We start from the raw sequence: 20086 nt of genomic DNA on the forward strand, positions 1-20086 counted from the left end.
CAGGACAGGGAAGGAACGACCCTCTGTCCTCAGATGGGTTTCTCCTCACCTCTGGAGGTCACAGCCAGAGAGAAGGAGAGAATGGAAAGGCCTTGAATCCACTGCAAGAGGCTATCTTGGCAGCAATCAGAACAAGTGAAAAATGAAGGCGCTCCTTCTTCACCAGCTCCACGTGTGACTACGGATCCTCTCTACCGGCAACACTGAGGCAGGCCCCAGTAGCCTCAGCTTTCAAGACAGAACCAGGCTTCTTGAAAGAGCTAATTTCCCTCCCCTTAGCAAAATACATTTCTCTAATGGAAACTAAAAGGGGGTGGGGAGGAGAGAAAAGGAGGAAACAGCAATGAGTATCCTAATTTAGACAAAGACTTTGGACTGGCTCCTGGCTTCCACTTCCAGCTAAAGTGCAAAGGTACAAGGGACATTATCACGTTGCAATGTTCTGCCAGACACGCCTTTCCTCTGCACCAGACTTGAGATCAGGTGGTGCGGGGGTGGGAGTGGGGGTGAGGTGATGGTCCTTCTGGCTCTGATCTGAGATCAGGGAGTGAGGGCAGATGGTCTCTGGCTCTGATCTGAAATCAGAGTGTGGGAGGATGGTCTCTGGATGACTTAAGACCAGGGAGTGCATAGGGGTGGGGGAGGACAGTCTCCAGCTCTGACTTAAGATCAGGGAGTGGGGGCAGGGGGAACACCATCTCCAGGTCTGAAGTGGTCCATGTATAGTGAATGTGTGACTGCAGCCACTACACCTCTTAAACTCACACCTGGTTCCAGGGGAAGGGGTCAGGGCTAGGAGAAGAGAGTGTTTACTGACCTTCACTGGACCCTTCCTCCTCTTCATCATATTCTTCTTCTTCATAGTCTTCCTCCTCCTCTTCCTCTTCCTCCTCCTCCTCCTCAGGCCCAAAGCTCTTAGAGGCTTCCAGGTCCTCTTCACTCCTTCCTTTCAGAAGAGCATGGATCCTTACAGCCTCCTTCCAAGGAACACCACCCAGGTCAGAGGTGGGCAGCTGGTCTTCCTCCTCCTCCTCCTCCTCCTCCTCCTCCTCCTCCTCCTCCTCCTCCTCCTCCTCCATCTCCGACTCAGAACTGCTGTGAGGAAGGATGACATAATCTAAGTGAGGGGATAACAACACATGGAGAAGGGAAGGCTAGGAGCAGAGTCCCAGCAGAGCAGGAAGGGAGGGTGGCAGGAAGGAGTAACGGGGTAGGGTGACAGGTAGAGTGGAGAGTCCAGCCTGTGGACATAGTGGCCAGGAGGTGCTACCACTAGGGGTCTGCAGAAGGTTAGGAGAGCAGAGCAGGGACATGGACTTATTCTGCTATGACCTCATGACCCTCAGTACTGAGGAAAGAGAAAGTTCTTTTGTTCTGGCCACTATTTTGTGGAAGGAATTCAATTCTATTCTACTTAGGTTGGTTAGAAGCCTCTCATGAGAGCCATGAGGGTGTGGGAGTCTGCATGGCATGCTCTGAAAGTCAGGGTGCATGCAAAGTGAGGAGTAGAGGAGGAGGCAGCCAGAGTAATGTGCCCATGATCCTTGGGAGCTCAGTCCTCCCCCTCCCACACTGCGGATCATACAGAAGTGCAGCCAGGGTCCTGCCCACCAGACAGGCCTAGCATCAACCCCTGGGCCACCTGGCTGACAAACAGCTCTGTCTTGCACACTGGTTCTGTTCACAGCAGAGGCCAGCTCAGGCTGTACCAGAGCAGCACTTTACAAGAACACCTCTCCCCAGCCCAGCCCTTGACCTGGCTGAAGAAAATCTGGCTTTCAGGATAAAGCACTCAATCTAAAAATCTGGGTAATGGAGCCCAAGCCCCAGTGGCATTAGGCTCCCTTTCTTGAAGGTAAGGTCCTCACCAGAGGTTGGGGCTCATCACAGCCCATTTACAAGCACACAGGGTCAAGGACAATGATGTTCACTACCAAAGCCGTTAGTTCTGTGTAGGGAAGAATTTAACCTTCCCAAAGAGATGTCTGCAAGCCAGGGTATAATCTTACCTGCTGGCCACATCCTCTTCAGTGCCTTTGTCCAGCACGCTGCTCAGGTTGTGCTCTGCCTGTGTCTCCTCAGGCACCTCCTCCAGCTCCTCTGCCTGTTTCACAGACCGGCGGTAGTTCTCTAGCTCGATTCTCTCAGGGGTGCCCCTCAGCCTCTTGGCAATGCTAGGCTCCTCCAGGCCATTCATGCCAGAACCTGAGGGACAAACATGGAGGCCCAGTTCTGAGGATGCAGGATGGAACAGGACTCCAGCCCTAGGGTAGAGGATGTATAGAGAGGAAGGAGAGACCATCTAGGCATCGAGACACTGCTCTTCATTGCCATGTAAACAGAACTGCCATGAAACCAGAACATTTGGCCACTGAAGGTAAAGGTGAAAGCAAACAAACAACCCACCCCATGGATTTTGTAGACGCTGGGAAAGGATGCTGGTAGGAGAACTAAAGATCGCATGTCTACATCTCCTCAGTGTATCACCCATGAACCCCAAGCCTGGCTGAGAAGACAGCAACAGTGGGTGGGCAGGAATGACAGAGACATGGGAAATCTCAAGTGGCTCTAAAGTCACCTGAGTTCTTCAAGCAGCCCCACTTTAGTGGTCTGGGAGTGGGACAAGGTCTCTGCCTCCTGTCTGACTGCCTCCATGGAGGTGTCTGGGCACCTGTTTGATTATATTCTCACACTAAACCTGCCTATGACATGGGGCTAAATTCATGATAACAGTTTTTGTAGAACAAACAGCCCACATAAGCTATTTGTTCAGTAAAGGATCGAGCTAGGCTTGCCTGAGTGGGACAGGTAGTGCTCATATAGCACTGGCACTTTTCCCTCTGTAAATAATCTTGTCACCTTTAGGGCAATACTCAGAAACCATAGCAGCCAGGTGCTGGTGGTTCCTGCATATAATCCTAGCTTTTCAGGAGGCTGTGATCAGAGGACTGGGGTTGAAAGCCAGCCTGGGCAAGGACAGTCCATGACATTCTTATTTTCAATTAACCACCAGAAAATTGGGAGTGGAGCTGTGGCTCATAGTGGTAGAGTGCTAGCCTTAAGCAGAATAGCTCAGACCCTGAGTTCAAGCCCCACGACCCACCGAAGAAAGAAACCATAGTAGTGCCCTGCTCCCAGTATTCTGTAGTCCAGTGGTTTAAGCATCTGTTGATGGTCTGTGCCTCTCAATTTGTATACCAGGGTACCAAAGGATAATTGTAAGAATTGTTACTCCTAGTCTACTATTGCCTCGTTGTATGTGTTTTGGTTCTACTGTGGACTCATAGTCTTTCCCCCCATCCCCCAGCCCCGGTCCTGGGGCTTGACTTCAGGTAGGGCCTGGGCTCTGTCCTTGAGCCTCGGTGCTTAAGGCTAGCACTCTACCACTGAAGCCACAGCACCACTTCCTGCCTTTTCTGTTTCTGTGGTACTGAGGCATCGAACCCAGGGCTTCATGCATGCAAGGCAAGCACTCTACCACAAGGCCACATTCCCAGCCCTCATAATCTTTTTAAAATTTAAAAAATGTTGCGTTTGAGACTCCCATGTTTCCCTTAATCTACATTAGATTTCTATTTCCTTTCTTACACCATTTCCCTCTGATGTCCTTATCAATCATCCCAGTTTGGGTTGGAGGCCCTCAATCCCCTCTGATGTCCCAATTACTCACCTTAGTTTTGGTTGGAGGGCCCCACATTCTCCCCTGATGTCCCTATCACCCCAGCTTTGCTTGCAAGCCCCCATGTATCCTACAGTGGGCTACTGCAGCATGACATGGTACAGAAGAACAGGCAAATTCTTCCAAGAACTGGCAGAGAGAAGGATCTCAGAAAAAATTTTGTAACTGGTAGGGAAAAACTGGGAGAGAGTGAGGGAAGGGGTGACACTGTCCAAAAAAGTGTACTCATTATCTGACTTATATAACTGTAATATTCTGTATATCACCTTTATAATATCAATTTTAAAAACTATGTAACTTCTCAGGGTTCATAAGGTCTACAGAGGACAATGTCTACCCTATCTGCAGGATTAGTATGAATGCTGAATGAAATGATAAACACATGTACACATTGTGGGGTGCCGACTCTTGGCCCCAGTGTGGTTGCCTTCCTTTGTTACTTAAGCTTTGCACAGAGATAGTATTCTGTAAAGCAACACATATGACATCCAGCTCCATTTTGTACATATCCCTGCATAGGTGTGTGGTCTTGGCTTGTTCTAGACCACAAACATTATCTCTTGATGGAGAGAGATGGGAAGAAGTAGAATGCTACGGAATATAACAGGCACTTGAGTTTAGGTCTTACTGAACCTCCAGGCATGGGTGGAGAAGGGACAGGAATGCAGGTGGCAGCAGGTCATAAATGGTCTTGGGTTCTGTCCAGAGAAAATTCTAAAGTGATATTCTAAAGCAGTAGCTGTTATGCTGGGCTTTGGCAGGCAATGCCACACCGGGTCCCAAGGGGGCCTTTATTAAAGGAAAAGAGTGGGATATTGTTCAGTAATGTCTGGCAGGTTGCACAGAAAATGCTCTGGAGGCCTGGCATTTCTGTTGTGTATAGGATTTTGAACTTCTCAATGGCATGAAAGTCTCAGATAAGAACTAGGATAAAAAGGTGGTGGAGTTACATGAAGGCAATTTCAAGTTTCTAGAAAATTTCCCCTGGATACACGTGTGTATGGTGAGTTTACCTGAGCCTAGGACCTACCTGTGCCTAGGCCACCCATCTGTCATTTTAAGCATCTATGCTACATTCTTTCATACCAGCATACTTTCAATATGAAGGATGTAAAGCCTCACAAAACTGACTTAGAGCAGAGCATCTGGCATCTGGAACAACAGACAGTCTACCCTCCTCCCCAGTGTTGTTTTTTTGGAGATTGCCCAAGGCCTTCAGACTAGTAAATCACTAAGCATCAGAACTTGGCAGTCCAAGCCTGAAGCTCTGGGGAGGGGAAATGTTGTTTTAATTCTGGGCTTGGCTACAATGAAGAAAAAAGAAACCAAAAGCACTGAGAACTATTCAGACCATTCATACATGAAGCCCCCAGAGAAGGATGTTCTGGCCATGAAAACGGCAAGAAAGCTCTTGCTGGAGATTCTGCAAAAATTAAGGTAGAAGGCTAGGTGGGGTAGCATAAATTTGCAATCTCAGCATTTAGGAAGCCAAGCAGGAGGATTTTGAGTTTAGAGTCAGTCTGAGCTAAGGCAATGCCCATCTTAAAAACAACAACAACAACAACAACAACAACAACAAATAAGGTGGAGAGAGCCTCCCATACCAAGTCCACCAGCCAGTTCCCACATCTTGAGCCCCCCTGGCTTTTAGCCACAAGAGGATGCCTAAGCTGAATGTCCCGAGGGCTCCCCTCCCTAGGGCTCGGTTCCCATGGAGCTTGAGTTTCCAAAGGGAAGGTAGCAATAAGATGATACAAGGCAAGTAGTTACAACTTCTCCAAAGTACCCTGGGAAATGCAAAAATAAATAAATGTGATCAGCCCCGCACCGGTGGCTTAGCCTGTAATCCTAGCTACTCAGGAGGCTGAGATCTGAGGATCACAGTTCAAAAGCAGCCTGGGGGGGGGGGGGCTGGGAATATGGCCTAGTGGCAAGAGAGCATGCCTCGTATACAAGAGGCCCTGGGTTCGATTCCGGAGCACCACATATATAGAAAATGGCCAGAAGTGGTGCTGTGGCTCAAGTGGCAGAGTGCTAGCCTTGAGCAAAAAGAAGCCAGGGACAGTGCTCAGGCCCTGAGTCCAAGGCCCAGGACTGGCAAAAAAAAAAACAAAAAACAAAAAAAAAAACAAAACAAAACAAAAAACAGCCTGGGCAGAAAAGTCCCCATGAGACTCATCTCCAAAAACCACTCAAAAACTGGAAGTGGCACTGTGGCTCAAGTGGTAGAGTGCTCGTCTTGAGCACAAAGAGGCTCAGGGACAGTGCCCAGGCCCTGAGTTCAACCCCTACAACCAACAAAAATAAAAATGAATAAAAAAATAATGTGATCACCATATTTGATTCCCCATGTCTAGCAAGGGGCTCTCAGTCAGATTGGTCAGATGAGTGAAGACAGACTCAGAGCAAAAAGTGAGAGTGAGGGAGGCCTGAGCAGTGGCCACAACACTGCCACAAGTAAGAACATGTTGCCTGTGAGGGAGGCCTGGGCAGGGGCCACCTAGCCCTGCTTCAACTGAGAGAAGAGCCTAGAGGAGACAAAGACAAGTATAAAGTTACTGGCAGTTGATGTGCCTGGAGATGCCTCTAGTCTCAGCTACTCAGGAGGCTCACTTGGGCCTCACTTGGGCAACACAGAAAACTCTTATCTAGGGAAATGGGGCCCAAATCACTGGCAGGAGCTGGTTTGGAAAGGAAAACAACTAGCTGGACCAGGCTACTGCATCAAGACCCATCTGGCCCCTACATTCCTCAGGCCTCAGTGTGACTACAACTGCATGGAGACTTTCCAGCTAAAAGTGGGATGAAAGATTTGGGATAATTTCCAAAGCTAACTCATCACTAACTGAGGGTAGGCAGATCTCAGGTCATGGGGAGGCCAATTATAGTCTCACACATACCAAAAGAAAATAGCTCCCAGGATCTGGGCTGCATCCTAAATAGGAAGAAGGCTCTGGGCTTGACCTGAGGCTCTGTCTGCATAAGATCTGTATATCATTCTGAAAGAAATACTTTTGTAATATGACAACTCTCAGATGATTCAGTCCCAGCTGCCAGAGCTTTATTTGCTCTGTTGGATTCCTGGACAGACTGAGGGACGAAGATGAGACTTGAGCACAGCATCTTCCAGGGCCTTAGTGGGCAAATCTTCTCCCCCACCCATCCCTGGCCTTCCTGCAGTGACAATAAGACCCCAGCACTTGATGGGGTCAGTTGCTCAGGTGACCTCAGGATTTGGGGCACATGAGAGATCAGGACACTCGAAAACTTTATTCTCGTCTACTCTGAATTCAATTCTGGACTATTTTCTCATTCCTTTTCTCTTAAAAAATACTTCAGGGGCTGGGAATATGGCCTAGTGGCAAGAGTGCTTGCCTCCTACACATGAAGCTCTCGGTTCGATTCCCCAGCACCACATATACGGAAAATGGCCAGAAGGGGCGCTGTGGCTCAGGTGGCAGAGTGCTAGCCTTGAGAGGGAAGAAGCCAGGGTAGGTGCTCAGGCCCTGAGTCCAAGGCCCAGGACTGGCCAAAAAAAAAAAACAACAAAAAACCCCCAAAACTTCAATAAGCCAGGTACAGACTAATACCTGTAATTCCAGCTACTCAGGAGGCTGAGATCTGAGGATCACAGTTCAAGGAGTCAAGGCAAAAAGCCCAGGAGACTCTTATCTCCAATTAACCAGCAAAATAAGATCCGGAAGTGGAAATGTGGTTCATGTGGTAGAGCACTAGCTTTGAGCAAAAAAGCTGAGGGACAGCGCCCAGGCCGAGTTCAAGTCCCAGGACTAGCAAGTACGCGTGTGCGCGTGCGCACGCGCGCGCGCGCACACACACGATTTCAATAAATATACAATAAAATTATACATACCCATGGAATGTAACATGATTAATTTAGTACATGTAAGCTATGTATTATACATTGCCTTTTCATTTATTTACTTATTTTTGCCAGTCCTGGGGCTTGGACTCAGGGCCTGAACACTGTCCTTGGCTTCTTTAAGGCTAGCACTCTACCTCTTGAGCCACAGTACCGCTTCCAGCCTTTTCTGTTTATGTGGTGCTGAGGAATCAAACCCAGGGATTCGTGCATGCTAGGTAAGCCCTCTATCGCTGAGCCACATTCCCAGCCCATACTGCTTTTTTTTTTTAATATACACAGAATCAAAGTAATCAACCTTTCTATGTCTTCAAATTTTATCCTTTCTCTGTGTTGGGAACCTTGGAACTCTTCTAGCTATTCTGAATATATGATTTAGTGTCTGGTGCAATGATGCTACCATGTGGTGCTAGAGAACACAAGTTAATCTCTTCTGTCTCATGGTGCTTTGGCTCCTGTTATTTGACCTCCTCATTGCTTCCTTCCTCTAATGACTACTGTACTCTCTACTTTGATGACTTCCACTTTTTTAGCTGGCAAAACCTTGAATGAAATCTGAACAACAAGCATGTAGGAAAAGTTACAGTGAATCTTTGTTTGGTGTACCCCACCCACACAGGATGGCTGCTGAGATCCATTTACTCCATTACTGATAACCAATCAATCAATTATCCACTACTCAGCACCTACTTCTGCCTAGGTACTGTGCCAGGTGCTCAGCACAGCAGACCAGATCTCTGTAGTTGTTGGGCTCCAGTGATCTGAGTTGGGCTGGCCACCATACAGTGAGGAATTAACTTGGAAACCAGGATGGTGTATATATGTAATCTAGCAGTACGGAGGCAGAAAAAATGAGAGTTCTAGGCCAGCCTCAGCTATATAGTGAGGCAGTTTCAAAGAACCCCAAAGGAGTTCTTTCTTACTTGTTGGAAATAGGAGATAAGGCAACCTGGGGGAAGCAGAACTATGGAGGCTGTCTTGACATATAAAGCTATGCCTCAGGGGTCCCTCACCACTGGAGTTGAGCTGGACAGTTGGCCTGCCATCTGTGGAAGACAAGCTTACTGCAGCAGAGGAAGTCATTCCCCAAATAGAATCAACCAGAGTGAAAAGATTTTAGGCATGGTTTAACCTCTGTAGTTTGCTCACCTTAGGGGATTGGGTACCTCCAAACTGGCCTTTTCTCCTTATTTGCACCTGGGCTCATTTGCCACTCTGCTTGTCTGGGCTCACATCCATCCTTTATTCTTTTCTTTTCTTCTTTTTGCTGGTCCTGGGGCTTGAGCTCAGGGCCTGAGTGCTGTTCCTGAGCCTCTTTGTGTTCATGGCTAGCACTCTACCACTTGAGCCACATCTCCACTTCTAGCTCTTATTTTGCTGGTTAGTTGGAGATAAGAGTTTCAGACTTCCCTGCCCAGACTGGCTTTGAACTGTGATCCTCAGATCTCAGCCTCCTGTATAGCTACGATTACAGGCATGAGCCACTGGCTCTCTGGGCACTGTCCCTGAGCTATTTAGCTCAAGGCTAGCACTCTACCACTTGAGCCACAGTACCACTTCTGCCTTTCGGTGGTTAACTGGAGGTAAGAGTCTCATGGACTTTCCTGCCCAGGCTGGCTTTGAACCATCATCCTCAGATCTCAGCCTCCTGAGTAGCTGGGATTACAGGTGTGAGCCACTGGTGCCTGGTCTTTTTTACAGTTTGTATATTTTTCTTATTCTGAGGGCACCAAACACTTGCAAGTACCAAAGCAGTGTGGCCACTGACCTGGCAAGGTTAGTTATGTATGTCTCTTCCCATTAAAGCCCTGTGGTCTTGTAACACCCTGAGGTCCTTGCCTGACAACAATTGTCTTTAGGAACCAGTAGTACTTGTCATCAGTAGACTCCAGAGCCTGGTGCTTTCTATTGAGTCCACTTTCTCAGAAAACTAGCAGAGTGACACCAGGATGATCCAACCCCAGCATCCAGCCAGTCTCAGAGTCTTGGGGATGGGGAGGAGGCATCAAATATAAAGGCCTGAGTTCTGGTAACAGAGAGGACTTAATATTAAATAATTACTAAGAACCAACAATATAGCAAGCAGGGATATAAATGAAATTAGGCATACTTTCTATGAAGTGATCATGGTAATTTTGTGATAAGTAATAACTGATATTTCACAAAATGACTGAGTAAGGAAATCACTCACTTAAGCATCACACTTAAGACAGTTTCATATGATTAATGCACAATCACAATGAGCTGAGTAAGTATAGGAAAAAGTAGAGGTAAAAAAAAAAGCATAAAATGCTGAAATTCTATTTGTAAATACCACTAGTAATTACCCCCAGCATGGCACTTAAAGAGTCCAGCAGGACAGAGTAGGGCCCTATATTTCCTTTCTACTGTACTGAGCCCTAACTTCTCTTATGTAAGTATCACTAGTAATTACCCCCAGCATGGCCCTTAAAAAGTCCAGCAGGACAGAGTAGGGCCCTATATTTCCTTTCTACTGTACTGAACCCTAACTTCTCTTTTATACCAACAAAGGGCCTTTGTGAGGGGTGTGAGCCTTCTCCTTTGGGGAAGATTGCTGGTTTGAGCCAGCTTCCCTTAGGGCTTGGTAGTGGCTCAACCTCTTCTCCACTGTCCTTGGAGACCCAGACACAATCAGCAAATGTTCACAAGTGGCTTATGTGATGCCACAGGAAGTAAAAGGGAGGCAGTGTACATGTGACTGCCAACACCCCGGAAGGATTTGAAAAGTAATCCCATATGCCTGTAGGCGTGACTTTCTTCCCAGGTGTATGAAAGGCACCTCTGCACAAACCTGCCCCCTACAGGGCTTACGTGGTGAGGAGGTGAGGAATAATTGTAAAGCAGAGGCCTAGAAGTCTGGGCAGCAATCAGATGGAACAGCAGTCCCATGGTCTGGCTTAGGAGAAGGCACCAAAGGACCTGCCCTGTTCATTATGACTAATCTACTTGCTGGCACTTGCTGGGTACTTGGCTGAATGTGAGCTGTGAGGTAAGACCAAGTCTGGAGTCTTGATGAGGTTTTGGAGCTTTATTAAAGGGACTTGAGGGGGCTGGGAATATGGCCTAGTGGCAAGAGCACTTGCCTCCTACACATGAAGCTCTGGGTTCGATTCCCCAGCACCACATAAATGGAAAATGGCCAGAAGGGGCACTGTGGCTCAGGTGGCAGAGTGCTAGCCTTGAGCGGGAAGAAGCCAGGGATGGTGCTCAGGCCCTGAGTCCAAGGCCCAGGACTGGCCAAAATAAACAAACAAACAAATAAATAAATAAAGGGACTTGAGTTCGAGGAGGATTCTTCCTAAATTCTACCCCACCATTAGGCTTAGGTAAGCTCCACTAGGGTGTTTTTCTTTCATTCCTATCTCAGGAGGGGGCTTAGGGCCCACACAATACCATCCTGTCCTCTATTTCCGTGTGAAAATTGAGTGGCCCATTTTCATGGCCTGGTCTTCTGTATCTGTGCCATGGTGCTTTACTTAGGGAAATGGAACTGCCAGGGAAGTCACAGGACGGGGTTGGGGGAGAAAGAGAGAGAGAAAATAGATTTCAGATAAGTTTGAGAAAAGAACAGAGTTCCATAGGGAAATTTGCAGGGTATTCATAATGGCTGGTACAGAGTCACACCAGTTATGATATGCTTTAGTACATTGTCATTAGACAAAAGTTCTCTTCTCCTTTATGACTACAAGATGAGAAGGTGTGAGCAACCAAGGGTTAGAATTGGAAAATCATATGTGTGTGTGTGTGTGTGTGTGTGTGTGTGTGTGTGTGTGTGTGTGTGTATGTATGTATGTATGTATGCAACTGCCCACATAATTGACTTTTGGTCCATTTAAAATTGTCAACTACTGCAACACATTATCATCCTTTCTCTCCCTTTCACAGGCACCAGACACCAACAAATGCAGAGAAGGGGAAGACTATAGACTTGGGGATAAATGAGCAGCTAAGAGAGGTCATTCAGTCTGTGCTGGGATAAATTCTCACCAGACTGCTTTGAGGGTCTAAAGGGGGAAGAGCTACAAACTGCATGGGGCCCAGGTCCTTAGTGGTGGGGTATATGCTATCTAGAATGCCAGGGGACCCTAGGCCTCTGTTGCCCCAACTGCTTGGATAAGCCTGATTACAGCTTCTCAAGCTCCCATAGAGCTGCTTCAGGATGAACAGAGGCCTGTGAGGCCCTTTTGTTTTTTTGTTTTTGTTTTGCTTTTTTTTTTTGTGGTACATGATATACATGCATATTAGGCAAGGCCCTACTACTTGAGCCATACCACCAGCCCATTTTGTACTTTGTCTTTGCCTTAGCTGGAAAATGAGTATCCTTCTTACCCATTAAGATACTCTCTTTTGTCCTAATCAGGACTGAAGTTGGACCTATGCCCATGCAGTGGACATTGCAGTGGACAGTGCTAGAGTCAAGGAGTAGTGTATCTAAGATGGGGACAGTCGATTTCTTAATATAGGCTAGGCTTGAGAGTGGCCAGATGGAACAAAACACCCTAACTCAGTGCCAGGTATCAGCAATTGGGGAGGAAAGACTAAGAACTTTCAGCACAGTTGTTCTGCTTGAGGGCACCCTAGTAAGAATGTCATGGTAGAGGGAAGACATTTAATGGGTCTGGCTCCTTTAGGGGCCTGTTACAGCCAGAAACAGAGGAAAGCATATGACTAAGTCTCCATGCAGGCTCAGGCTTCTTGTCTGCCTAACAGGAGGTCCCTCACAATGGCTGACTAGACTAAGGACACACAGGCACAGGGGCATCTTTCTCATTCTTCTCTACTTGCAGTTACTGCGAAACAAAACATCTTGTACGTACCATGCCACCCCCAGTACAGGGCCACTAGATACAGGCAGCTTAGTCTCCATGGCCATCTACACTTTCCCACCCTACAGCAGAAACAAGGGCCTGGAGACACAGAGGCTTTTAGGCCTTGCCTGAGCTTCCCCTTCCCCACCCTCCAATCAGGAAAAAGGGAAGGAAAAGAAAAACTCAGAAACCTGAAGATTGTTTGGAATTTATTCTCTTAAATAAGAATGCAACATTTGTTAAAAAAAAAAAAAACTTAAAGCACAACACTTTGGTTTCACAGTAACGGCAAAAACAAAGTTATACAATTAAATAAAAAAACTCACAAAGAAACACACCAAAAACTCACAACAGCACAGGTTAAAAACAAGGGCAAAAAAATGAAAGCATTAGGGAAGGTTAGAGTGGACAGGTTAAGTGTCCCTTGGCACAGTGAATCCTCCCTCACTCTGGCTTCTTTGTACCATAGCTACAGTTACACTTGCTATCTTCCCCTGCCTGCCCCTACCCAAGTGAATGGCTCAGAGGAAGAGGTGAACCCCTTAATTCACTGGCCAGATCTCCAAGGGCATGATGCAGCCACAGTAAAGAGGGCCTAAGGATGTCCCATTGTCCTACAAGACAGCCAAAATACAGTAAACACCAATGAGCCTGGATGGCAAACATAATGAACTCAGGAAAGCCAGTAGGAAGCATCAAAGCAAATTGGAGGGAAAGTGAGCTATTCCATTTTTCTGTGTGTGGACCATGGGCGCTTCCCCCCTCCCCCGCCCCCCGCCTCAGGCAGACTCCTGTGTTCCTTGTCTGCTCTTTAAGCAGTTGCCTGAGGAGGGTGCACTGATAATTTTCTGTGAGACTCAACCACCAAAGTGTGCACCTCCACACTGTGCTCTCTTGAAATCTTGACAGGAGCATGGAGGTAGGCCACAGCAAGTTTCCAGGAAAAAAGCCCCCATGGTTTTCAGACCAGCAAGAAGCTTTGCCTCTTGAAAAATACAATTAACCATACATGTGAAATGAAACCTATACACATATAGGTATGTGTATTATATAGGTATGTATGACTATATAAACATTCACACATTATCACCAACCCGACTACGACTTTTAGATAGGGTTGGGGATATAAACTAGACTGCAGAATTTTCTCTGCTTCACTTTCCATAAATGACAGTAAGAGGAGAAGCCTTGTAAAGCAGTAAAAAGATTTCCTCACTTCCCTTCATTGGAAAAGAGCCCCAAGTTACATGACATTCCTTGTACCATGTGGCCATTCTAGCTGGTGTGGGCAATGCCTGTGTTTCCTAACAGCCAGTTCATGACCCAAACTATGGAAGGAATAGGAACCATGAATAAGGTGTCTGGAAACTGGGAGCCAGCAAATGCTATTTAAATTTGAAGCTTCTTTAAGGAAGACACTTTTTTCCACAGACAATAAACAACTAGTATGCTCCTCCCACCTGCTCTGTGTCATCTCACTGCAAAAGTTCTCCAATGCTGAGCTTGGGAAAATAGCTCTTTGTTACCTCCCTGTAACACTCCAGAGCCTTGTTCTTTATTTTTGGTTGTCTGCTACAGGAGGTAAAAATGGACAAGTAGAATACACAACACTTGCAACCAAGGGCTTCCTATCTAGGTAATCCCACAGGGGATTTTTCTTCCTCTGCCTGTTGTCTAAGCTTTTCCTGAACTCAGGGCAGGTACTATGAGGCCAGGGTAAGGAAATCTGTGCCAGGTTCACTAATCCACAGCAATGAGCCGAAGAGGCTTGGAAACAAAGCATTTACAGGTTTGAGAACAGAAAAGGTTTTCTATATTAAAAGCACATTACAAACAAATACTGTAAGCAGTGTTCCCCAAACACTAGATTAGACAGCACTTACAGGTTACATCACTAGAAAAAGACAACACTTTAAACCAGGTCTACAATGAGTTCTTTTAACTTGTGGATAATTCTGGTCTTTTTGTCTTGTTTTGATTTGATTTTTGGGTTTCTTTTGGCAACAACAGTTTACAAGGGGGAAAGAACAGGAGGGAGAAGAAGGAAACAGCACAGAGTAAAGTGAGGTACAGAGCCAAGGCCTGTGGGGTCAGTGGCTCTACAGTCCTGCGCCTCTTCCTCCTGCTCCTGTGATGTGGCTCTAGACAGCACTGTTTGTCACAGACAACACAATCAGGTTCATTCACTCAGGCCCTTTACTGGCCTCAGGTGCAATAGGGGAACTAGACAGGATCTGGTTGGTGACCACTCTATGGCACACATTCTGAAACCTGAGTTTTCTGGAAGAAATTCTAGTCAAGCAATCTAAGCTTTGGTTTGGAATTTTAAAAAGGAATTCTCTAGCAAATGAGAAAAAGAAACTGGTTTCATGATAGCTACAAAGTATCACTACAATTTTGTTCTTTTCTATAGCTACTACCAAAAGTTAGCTCACAGGCAGAAGTATTAGGGCTTTGGGGGTGTATTCAGGACTCTGAGCTCAAGCCTTAAGTCGCTCATCAGTCCTGCTTGCTCTGACCTTTTCTTGTTCAGAGTGTACTTAATACTTGCCTAGATTGCCTCAGGGGTTCAGGTTGGGATTCTTTGGGATGCCTTATCTTCAACGCCTGGTAACAGTTCTAACTCAAGAGTCTAAGGACCAGGAGAATAGAACCATCCTCAGGGCTTTGATTCTTACTTGTTTTGACTTTAATCACATTGACAGCTTTCATTTTCTTTCCCTGCTTTGTAGAGCATTCTCCTCTAAGGAACTCTTCAAAACTCCTGAATATAGAGATCCTAAAAACCTGAATTTCATTATGCCTTCAGTTAAAACAGGAAGAAAAGCAATCTAACCAAGACAGGAAAGCAAGGAAATGTGGCTTATTCAGGAATGACCTAAACAAACTCCACTAAACTCTTTTTAGAGAATGTTTTATATTCCTTACTCAAAAGGAAAATGTGACTTCTTTGAGTTGTTTTACTGAGTAGCCAGGTTCCTTGACAAACCCTACTGCTGGAATACAATGGTGCTCTCACCTGATCAGACATACACTCCAGGGTAAAGCCAAAGTCCTGTCTAGATCCCTGGTACTCTCTCTGCCAGCAATGCCCATATCTAAGGGCATCAGCTATGGAAAGATTTCAGCATCTCACAAAGAAGACTCAAAGGGCTTGAAGGTATGCAAGGCTAAAAGTCATTTATGGCTTAAACACAGCTATCAACTATTGGTTAAAAAGCCTAACAGTGCAACAGGGGCATGAGAACAAGAAGACAACAAGGGCATGTGTACAAGAAGACAAATTTTACCCAGAGGCTTAAGAGTACAACAAGAGCATGAGTACAAGAAGACAAGCCCACCTAGAGGCTTAAGAGTGCAAGGAGGACATGTGTACAAGAAGACAAGTCCACCCAGAGGCTTAAGAGTGCAATAAAGCATACCCCACGTGGTTAGTGTATATGATTTTGGTACACTGGATATTGTATATATGCTTACCTGAACTAGGGAAGGGAAAGAAAAATGAGGGAGGGTGTAACAAATATGACAAGAAAAGTACTCGCTACCTTATTATGTAACTGTACCCCCCTCTGCACATCACCTTGTCAATAAAATTTACTAAAACAATAAATTAAAAAAAAAAAGAGTGCCACAAAGGCTTCTGTATAGGAAGACAAGCTTACCCAGAGGATACCATCTGCTATGTGTGTCTCCAGTACTAAAGTTCTGCCCCTGGGCCTCACACCCAGCCTTGGACACCTTCTAGCTCTTCTAGAACAAGCACCAAAAGGCTCACACTAGCTTCTTAGTGCAGGAAAAACAGCAGCTTTAGGGGCCACTTATCTAAAGGCTGAAAGAATAATTTTTCCCTTTCTGATCATGAAAATTACACTACAAATTCCTTCTTTACAGTTTCTGGCACTTCGCAGATAATCCCTAACTTTTGTGTGAGTTTTTGAGCAGCTACTTAAGATGCATATACTGTGAACAAGAAGACATCTTAGTTGTGCAGTGACTGTGCACTGTGAACACCCTGGGGCTGCCATGAGGCCCTCAGGACCTTCCATCAGTGTGGATCCATGGACTCACCTCAATGTGGACAAAACTCATAGATCAGTTCTACAAGAGGCAAAGAGGCAATTTTAAGGGAAAGAAGCAACACAATATTCCCCATAGGCCTCTCCCTGGGTCCTTCCTGTCCTGCCCTACAATGACCAGAACAAGCATGATTTTTGAGGTAGGATGGTGCTGTTCACCTCTTGATGCAGGAAACAATAAAGACCATGCAACAGAAAGGCCTTGACTCTCAATAGAAACTCAAATGTTCTGAGGCAATGAGGAGACAGCATATACCTTTAACAGTCACAGGTAATAAAGAAGAGGAGGGCTGGAGATATGGCCTAGTGGCAAGAGTGCCTGCCTCCTATATATGAGGCCCTGGGTTCAATTCCCCAGCACCACATATACAGAAAACAGCCAGAAGTGGCGCTGTGGCTCAAGTGGCAGAGTGCTAGCCTTGAGCAAAAAGAAGCCAGGGACAGTGCCCAGGCCCTGAGTCCAAGCCCCAGGACTGGCCAAAAAAAAAAAAAAAAAAGAAGAGGAGTGACAGTTTATCTAGACACCTATCTTGGGAATGGATGCAAGAATTCCAAACTGAGATGAAGACAAATCCAGACTTACACAGCTCTGTGCTCTGTCAAAGGAGTCCTACACAGGGGCCACAAAGAGGCCTATTACTCTGGTCGCTTGCTGGGATGGCAAGACAGCAACTCTTCTGGATTCCTATCTCCCTACAGGTCTGGACCAACACCCTGCTGTGGGGCGGGGGTGGGGGGGGGAATAGGGTGCACTGTACCATACTCGAGACTGAATACGCATCCCCCAACTTGGGTGACACTGTTTACCAGAAGGTAGTGTCACTGGCTCACAGCTTGCCAGTGAAACTCCCCTCTGATCTGCACCAGCACCTCCGACAGACCATAGAGAAAGGGGACTCCGAATGCAAGCAGCTGACACATGAAAAAGGAGTCCAAGGGATTTTGGGCCACTTGATGCCCAATTGAAGAAATGTTGCTCTGGAGGTGCTGGCTCATGCCCTTGGCCTTATCACAAAGGCCAAGAGAGTGACGTGCCACCCATCCAAACAAGGAAGTGAAGCTACCTGGAGTTCTCTCAGCTGAGCTGACAACGATGCTGGCCCGTCCATTTGTGTCTGCAGTAGGGCCATCCTGCAGGGGTCCTTTGGCTTCCTAGAAGAGTCCATGAAAAAAAGAAAGTGACACCGACTGAAGCCCTTCAATCTCAGAGGCAATGAGAACTCATCTGGTTAGTCTGTCAATAACAGAGAGTGGTATTCCTCACAGTCAGTCTTTCCTTAAAGAAATGGGGACATAGTTCACATTAAGTTACTATAAGTCAAAGTCTAGATTGATTGAAGGTATCATTCTTTGATATCCTGGGAAGTGGTTCCAAGACTCCTATGGACACAAAGGCCTGTGGCTTAAGTCTCTTAAAACAGCATCCTCTGCCAGGCACCGGTGGCTCATGCCTATAATCCTAGTTACTCAGGAGGAGATCTGAAGATCACAGTTTGCAGCCAGTCCAGGCAGGAAAGTCCACGAGACTCTTACCTCCAATTAACCACTCAAAAAATCAGAAATGGAGCTGTGGCTCAAGTGATAGAGTGCTAGCCTTGAGCAAAAGAAGCTCAGGGACAGTGCCCAGTCCCTAACTTCAAGCTTCAGGACCAGTACACACATGCACACAAAAAAGCATCCTTCCATAAACTTTAAATTATCTCTATATGACTTACAAATATTTACCACAATGCAATGCTGTGACATTGTTGTTCTGCTACATTGTTTGGGGAAGAGTGAGAAGAAAAGAGTCTGTATGGAAGTATTTATTTTCTTCATGATTTTCCATCCATGGATGGAAGCCTTGAGGACTCTGTATACAGATCTTTTCCCACGACCACTCCACAGTCAACCAAGCCTCTCAAAGATGTACTAAGCAGTCTACAGGCTGACAGAGAGTCTCCATGCTGTGAAGGGTTACTCCAGTCTCCCTGACAGAGGGGTGGAGGGGCCATTCTCATAGATAAAGAAATAAAGGTCTCAGACAAGTAATTCACAAAGGGAACTAAGGGCTGGTAGAGAGCAGACTGCTTGCAGTCCACAGTTCCTCCTCAGTGTGGAGGACAAGGGTTGGCTCTGGCCCCATCTGCTCCACACCCGAGGGTAGGGCTGAAGAAAAGGAAGGGATCCCTTGGGCTGATATATCTCTCACCACTGTCTTTCTAACCATGTGAAAAGGAACAGGATGTTATCCTTAGTGCAAGGGCATCCTCCAATTAGAAAGAGGTTCTTACAAAGGAAATACCTTTTATGGAGTGAGCAGGAGGCAAGATCAGTATAATCAAAACTGCTTAAGGGCTGGGGTCATGGTTCAAGTGGTAAGGTTACTTGCCTAGCAAGCATGAACCCTAAGTTTAAGCTCCAGTACTACCTCCCAAACAAAACCCCAAACCCTGCTTGAAAAGCTAGTTTGCTCTCCATACTTCAATTGCTTTAATCCCACTCAGGAAATCTACCACTCCGATGGCCACCCAAGCAAGCCGTGCCGGATTCCATCCTGACTCGCAAAAGTACTGATGCGGTACCTACTGCTTCTCTCCCACTTGTAGGAAGGATTGCCATTACCTTTCCAGATGGAGGAGCCACCGCTGGCCTCTTCCTTTGTGCGTAACCAGAGAGTCGGTAACAGTAGTGTGGTTTACAGTAGAACTTTCCTGCAGACAGAAAGAAACAGGAGAAAAGTGAGCAAGATCCTGTAACTGTGATCCCAATTCACTGGCCTCAGCACTCTCCAGCACTCCCTCCAGCCACAGGATACCATTGTTACTGCCAAGACCTCCCTGACTAGCTTGCTGTCCGGGGAGATCAGCCCTCCCTCTAATCTTTGCTTCTAGTTCTTCCTCCTTTTCCCGAAAGTGGGAGAATCTTCCCTTTGGGTGTATGAAGGCCATTGAGCCACCACCCAATCAGTGTCCAGAGCAAAGAAGTGAGGCTTGCATGGCAGGACCAGCAAACAAAGTGGCAGTGTGTGAAGACAAAGACGTGGTCACATGGAAGCTGGGAGCTGCATTTCTGGGGAAGGCAAGAATGAATACAAGTGCCTGGTGGAGGCGTGAGGTTTGCAGGGGCTAGGGCAGCACTGGGCACTGACTCTGATGGGATCAGCCTCCTTCTCTTCTGTCCACTAGCTAGCACTGGTCCCATAGCAGGTTGTAATTCCTTAGTGTGCCAGGAAAAAAAAAATTCTACAGTGGATTGAGTCGAGTAGAACAGAATAAAATAGAAAAACCAGAGAATGATGTGGAATACGTGAGTTGATGTTTTTTTTCCTAGAACTTCCAGCCACGTCTATGTGTTTACTGGATCCTAACGTGACATGTGTTTCCTCAGAGGATGTGGTTAAAAAGGTCTGAAAGCCACTGGTGCTGGCTTTTCCAGCATCCCTGGGTGTTAGAATTAACTCAGTCACTTTCCCTGACTTTGTCTTTACTCTCACTTAAAGAGCAAAAGCTCTTGAACATTAGACCTTATTATAGAAATTACTGAAAAGGGAATTATTCCACATCATCCTCTAATTTGTAGACAGAGCTTCCTTGACAAATGAGTAAATGTAAAGAAAATAAGAGAGGAGCTGGTATTCTCT

The 20086-nt window shown here is 46.4% G+C and overlaps 1 protein-coding gene across 6 annotated transcripts in view; it reads right to left on the minus strand.

The window, feature by feature from the left end:
• Positions 1 to 20086, minus strand: part of Mical3 (microtubule associated monooxygenase, calponin and LIM domain containing 3) — a 139724-nt gene that overhangs the window by 41188 nt on the left and 78450 nt on the right. For 3 of the 6 annotated variants that reach the window (XM_048335184.1, XM_048335183.1, XM_048335182.1), the window contains exons 22-26: positions 19069 to 19157; positions 17529 to 17616; positions 2010 to 2205; positions 1077 to 1095; positions 818 to 1046 (exon numbers count right to left, since the gene is read on the minus strand). In XM_048335184.1, the coding sequence (XP_048191141.1) occupies positions 818 to 1046; positions 1077 to 1095; positions 2010 to 2205; positions 17529 to 17616; positions 19069 to 19157 (621 nt within the window). Of the gene's footprint in view, positions 1 to 657; positions 1096 to 2009; positions 2206 to 17528; positions 17617 to 19068; positions 19158 to 20086 lie in introns of those variants that run through there. The other 3 variants (XM_048335187.1, XM_048335186.1, XM_048335185.1) reach the window with 3 other exon arrangements.

The sequence above is a fragment of the Perognathus longimembris genome, chromosome 27, assembly GCF_023159225.1.
Source record: "Perognathus longimembris pacificus isolate PPM17 chromosome 27, ASM2315922v1, whole genome shotgun sequence".
Lineage (NCBI taxonomy): Eukaryota > Metazoa > Chordata > Mammalia > Rodentia > Heteromyidae > Perognathus > Perognathus longimembris.